This window comes from Eutrigla gurnardus (genome assembly GCF_963514095.1).
Source record: "Eutrigla gurnardus genome assembly, chromosome: 11".
NCBI classification, from domain to species: domain Eukaryota; kingdom Metazoa; phylum Chordata; class Actinopteri; order Perciformes; family Triglidae; genus Eutrigla; species Eutrigla gurnardus.
The window spans coordinates 16,233,572-16,238,652 of record NC_139925.1 but is presented as its reverse complement, the minus strand read 5'-3'; the positions used below and the strand labels follow the sequence as shown (position 1 = coordinate 16,238,652).

General features: G+C 41.0%; 1 protein-coding gene across 1 annotated transcript; it reads left to right on the top strand.

The window, feature by feature from the left end:
• Window positions 1–303: 303 nt before the first annotated feature.
• ankrd1a (ankyrin repeat domain 1a (cardiac muscle)) lies at window positions 304–4,740 on the top strand. The gene is made up of 9 exons (XM_084020875.1): window positions 304–461; window positions 1,677–1,859; window positions 2,656–2,784; window positions 3,049–3,156; window positions 3,409–3,507; window positions 3,622–3,720; window positions 3,943–4,041; window positions 4,162–4,260; window positions 4,509–4,740. Exons 1-9 carry the CDS (start codon window positions 435–437, stop codon window positions 4,599–4,601), a joined length of 936 nt encoding a protein of 311 aa, XP_083877001.1. The 5' UTR covers window positions 304–434; the 3' UTR covers window positions 4,602–4,740.
• Window positions 4,741–5,081: the final 341 nt, after the last annotated feature.

Below are 5,081 nucleotides of genomic sequence, written 5' to 3'. Positions count from 1 at the left end.
TAGCTCTGCGGCACATGAGTTTCAGGGATATCGTTCATCCCATTAAATTCAGGCAGCCTCACAAGTGTGAGGCAGAGTGACACCTCTTACCTCACCCCCATCTCTACATGGTGACATAGTGAAGCCGGCAGCACTCCTAACTGGGCAGGGGTGGTGGTGGGAGGGACTGGGTATAGAGATGGAGATGGGGGGTCTCGGTAGCACTGAACGTGCCAAATGAGCACATGAAGACAGTAATGTGATCTGAGTTGAGTGACGGGACCGTTATTATTTCTGCAGGGGTTTGACAGGGCTATATAAGCAGAGGCAGGGGCTCCGGCTGCAGACAGAAGAGACAGACAGAGACACTGACCATCACAGCAGAAGACCAGCGGACTTAACTTGACGCCCATTTACCAACAGTGCTATTAAACTACTTCACATCAAGGACAAGGATGGGACTTCACAGTGTTGAGGAACTGGTAAGATCTCCTGCTTAAATGTAAATGATAGTAATTATAATGAGCAATGCGCCTGAAAAACACATGAAAAACATTTAAAATTAGGAAACTTAAGAGTTATTTTTTTAATTGAAATGATTGCATTATTTTCTCACTAAGATTTAATTCTTAAAGGTTTAAAGATGTTTTGAACCAAGAAAATTTTCTTTGAGAAGATGAGTTCCTCACATACAGTACAACGATGTAGAATTGTATGGAAAATAATGATATTGATGATCCACTATGAACCGATTATGCTTAGAATAAGTTGATTGTGGACTCTGCTTTTAAAGCGATTATTTCCATATTGTTGTCGTTTACATGTAAGTCATGTATCAGTTCCTGTGACTTTCTCGATCTGTCTTACTACTCAACATTGGACATCATGGAAAACAAATCGATAGTGCTGCGAGAACAAATAAAACAGGACTGAAGTGAGACTTTTGGATGTGACTTCAGAACACCTGGAAACGAAAACCAGCTAATCAGGACCCATAATCTGTAAAATCAACTCAGAATTACCTCAATTATAAACGCATATTAAATCACTTAATGTCATTGCTTATTTATCTTTTACTTTGAAAAGCTTAGGGGATGGGCTCTTTAATTACAACTTAAAAGTTCTTATAAAGATAAGAATCTCATTCATTTCTTTCACACACCATTGTCGTTGGCACACATTTCCCTTTAATATCTTCCCTAAAGATTAAAAGATAAACAGACAGATTCACACAGGCTATAATCAGTTTGAATGATTACATGAGCAATAATTGGACATTTAAACGGAACATAAAAGGTTGTAACACATTAAGAGCAGAAGCATGTTCGGGTGTGTGTGTGTGTTGGATCTTTGTGTGTTTACATTCCACGGTAGCAGCAGGACGTGGCTCTACTGCTGAATGCTGAGAGCAGCTCATGTGTTTAACACAAAACAACCTGAACTTAGATGAAGACATGAGTGTGGGAACCTTTTTTTCTCAAACTCATTTTCAAAACTGTATAGGCTTTCCCTAACTCAAAGTGCAAAGAAGTTCACTGAACTTTCAAAGAACAACATGCTCACAATCTCACAGTCTTTGTGTAGCCTACTCTGAAGAGACGGCTGCATCATTTTATATCTGGTTCCATTCAGGTCTCATGTGTAGCCTACCTGTGTAACAATTCAGGCTTAACATCTCCATCTTCTCTCTCCCTTAGGTGTCCGGTAAGAGGTCAGAGGGCCGAGAGGGGGACGACTTTCAAGGGGGCGTGTACGAGGCGGCTGTCAATCAAGAGAAGCAGGATGGCCGCAGGTCCCACAGGGAGCTGGTGGGCGGCGGTCTGTCAGAGGAGAGCGACAGTGGCAGCGAACAGGAAGAAGTCAGTGTGGCAGCCCTCAATGTAAGAACACATAAAACAAATACCTGCTGTCACCAGTGATTATAAGTGGTAAAACACTAATTATTATGTTATTACTGGATCAATATTATTGATACATTAGCCTGTAACAAGAAGCTACATGCATTTAGAGTAAAACATTCCATATGAGTACCTGTAGAGGGAGGGAGGAGGAAGAAATGAACACAATAAAAGCACAAGTGCTTAAAATGTGTTACATTCCCCCACTAAGTAGTTAGTTATAGTTAGTTACATTGGCATGTCTGACCCACATGGACTTGCAGGCAGATGTTTGTCTCTGGTACTTCCTGTGAGTTTGTCTCTTGGTCCATGCTGCCACCTAAAGGCACTGGGAGTGTAACGCATCTTTCTTCATCACTATATACTGAGGTATATACTCAGTGAAACTCATGATTAATTTGATAAAATTAGTTTGAACATTTATCAGAGAAGAAATCTTATCTGTTAGGTCACTTTCAGTATCGTATTAAGTTAAGTTGTCAGCGTGAATCATTGCTACATATTTCTTTGTGATCATTCATTATGAAGAAACCATTAAGGACCAAAGTTCAGCTGAATGAATGGATCATAATGGAGATTTAAAAAAAGAGAAATAAAAGAAGAGTACTATTTTTAGTACAATTGTTAGGTTGTGGATCTCAGCCTGGATATTTCCATTATGTACTCATACTTGATTTCAGCTGGTAATAACGTACTTTACTCAATCCCATTAATCTAAAGTTCCTTCTGTCCTTGTTGTTGTGTGCTGAAGCCCTCTGTCTTGTCTCTGCCCTGTCAGATGGATAAAAGTGGCAGGCTGAAGTTGGAGACTGTGGACGACCTATTCAACATCCTGCAGCTGAGGAAGAGGAGAAGGGAGAGGAAGGCTCCCATCCATAAGAAACAACAGCCAGAGCCTGAGACCGTGGTAAGATTATATTCTTTGTTTTAATGAGCGATATCTCATTTACCAACTCTGCAAACAATAATTTCACTTCATCTTTTATAAGAGGAACATGCTTTTATGCTTATTATTATATTATTATTTTGTTCGGGGTATGTATTTTATTTATAACCAAAATTATACAGTTTAGACAGTGGCCATCTCTGTGTAAATGATCACTGAGGCTTTAACCGACCCATGTGCACTGTTCCTTTACATGCAGTTTACATGTATTCCTTTGCCTTGCAGCCAGCGACTGTAGATGACCAACTGTTTCTGACAGCAGCCATGGAGAACAAACTGCCTGTGGTGGAGAAGTACCTGGCTGATGGAGGAAACCCCAATGCAGCCGACCATGTGAGTGTCACAGTAATGTCTGTGTTTAAGGGTAGAAACAGGCTGAATGTGTACAAATCACAACATGTCATCAAACTTTCATGAAAACATTCTTGAGGCAGCCGAGGCTACTGATACAAATAGTATGAAACAGAACCATTATATAGGTGTATGGAACTCTTTTAAAGGATGTATGTAATAATATTTAATTACACTTTATGTTTTGCTGTCTTAAAGAGTAAAGAAACTGTTTTTGATCTATTAAATGTCCAGTTCCAGAGAACAGCGCTGCACAAAGCCTCGTTTAAAGGACATGTGGAGGTCATGAAAAGACTCCTGGAGGCTGGAGCTGCCATCGAGAGAAAAGACAAGGTGAGAGATTTAAAACTTTCATCTGAAATCTCTTATATACCACACACACACACACACACACACACACACTCACACTGTCAGTCTAAGAGTTCGATGTGTGTGTGTGCTTTTCAGCTAGAGGCCACAGCAGTCCACTGGGCGTGCAGAGGAGGCAGCCTGCCGGCCCTGCAGCTCCTCCTCGACCAGGGATCCAAGTTCACCTACAGAGACAAGGTTGGTACACACACACACACTGGGTTGGCAATGTGCTGGTAAACGAAATCCCTTACTCTGGCAGCATCTGGTGGTGGAGATATTAAAAAAAAAAAACCTGGGTCTGATGATTTATATCTTCACTAGTGCACAGAAATAATCCATATTGGGCCTTTTATCTTTAAGTGACATTTGTAGGCATTTTTCCTGTATGAGAAAACTGAAACCCTCTCCTCTCCTCAGTTGAACAGCACTCCTCTTCATGTTGCTGTGCGGACGGGACACTGCGAGTGTGCCGAGCATCTAATTCACTGTGGAGCAGACGTCAACGCCAAAGACAGAGTAAGGACTCAGACTTGACACAAGGCAGAGCTCAGTTATTTACTTCTGTTAAATCGTTCACATGAAGTTTGAGCTCAGCAGATACTTATGCTGAATATCCGGTTTCCTCCCCAACTGAAGGACGGAGACACGCCCATGCACGATGCTGTGAGAATAAACAGATTCAAGATGATTAAACTGTTGATGATGTACGGGGCAAGTCTCAACACCAAAAACTGTGTAAGTACTGAGCAATCACTTGGCATAGCTCCCCTAACCCTCTGAAACTAAGTCACTAACTAAGTCCATTAGCCTTTTGAACGCTCATGTTTTCCATTAAACTTTCTATGGATAATCAATGGTCCCTTGAAGCCCTTCACATTATAGAGTGTACAAGAAGTAGCCGTATTTTTAAACAGTTACTGTTAATGTCAAGTACCAGTTTTTACAGTCCTGTTAATTCACTTCCTTTATATCTTCCTGTGCAGGATGGCAAAACTCCCCTGGAGACCCTGTATTCATGGCAGAACGGTGCCAAAAGTCTCCTGTGTAACTTCAGCCAGGAGACGTCCAACGAGTAGAACCCACCACATTCCAGTCAAAGCCAGAATCAGTCATGAGACTCAGCCACAGTATACACTGGCTTATCAGGAAAAAATGTCTATTTTTCTAGCCATTCTAGTCATTTCCAAGGTTTGGTTCATGACGCATGCAAGTTTAGCAAGGCTGTGCCAAGTGTTTTACCTTTTGACTGACAGATATCAACGCCCTATTATTATGAAAGCCGAAGTTATTTGGGCCGTTTGTGCTCTGCCAAATACATAATGGCACAACAGTCCAAGTCATTAAGTTGATTTCCTGTCATTGTTTGCCAGGAAAACATTTTCTCGCCTTACTTGTTCATCAGGAGGAAACCAAAAGGAGCCTTTGATCAGCAATGTGAATTCTAATCAGGTCGTTAATAATAGATAAATTGATCGCCAAATATTGCAGGACAATGTCTCGGCTAGCAACGTGAAGCTATTATTCTTTATTTTTTTCTTAATTTTTACTTTACTTAG

Coding starts and splice junctions, on each gene's coding strand:
- ankrd1a (XM_084020875.1), top strand. CDS start 435: ATGGGACTTCACAGTGTTGAGGAACTG. Junction 3,157..3,408: donor ACCCCAATGCAGCCGACCAT/GTGAGTGTCACA, acceptor TTAAATGTCCAG/TTCCAGAGAACAGCGCTGCA. Junction 4,042..4,161: donor ACGTCAACGCCAAAGACAGA/GTAAGGACTCAG, acceptor CCCCAACTGAAG/GACGGAGACACGCCCATGCA.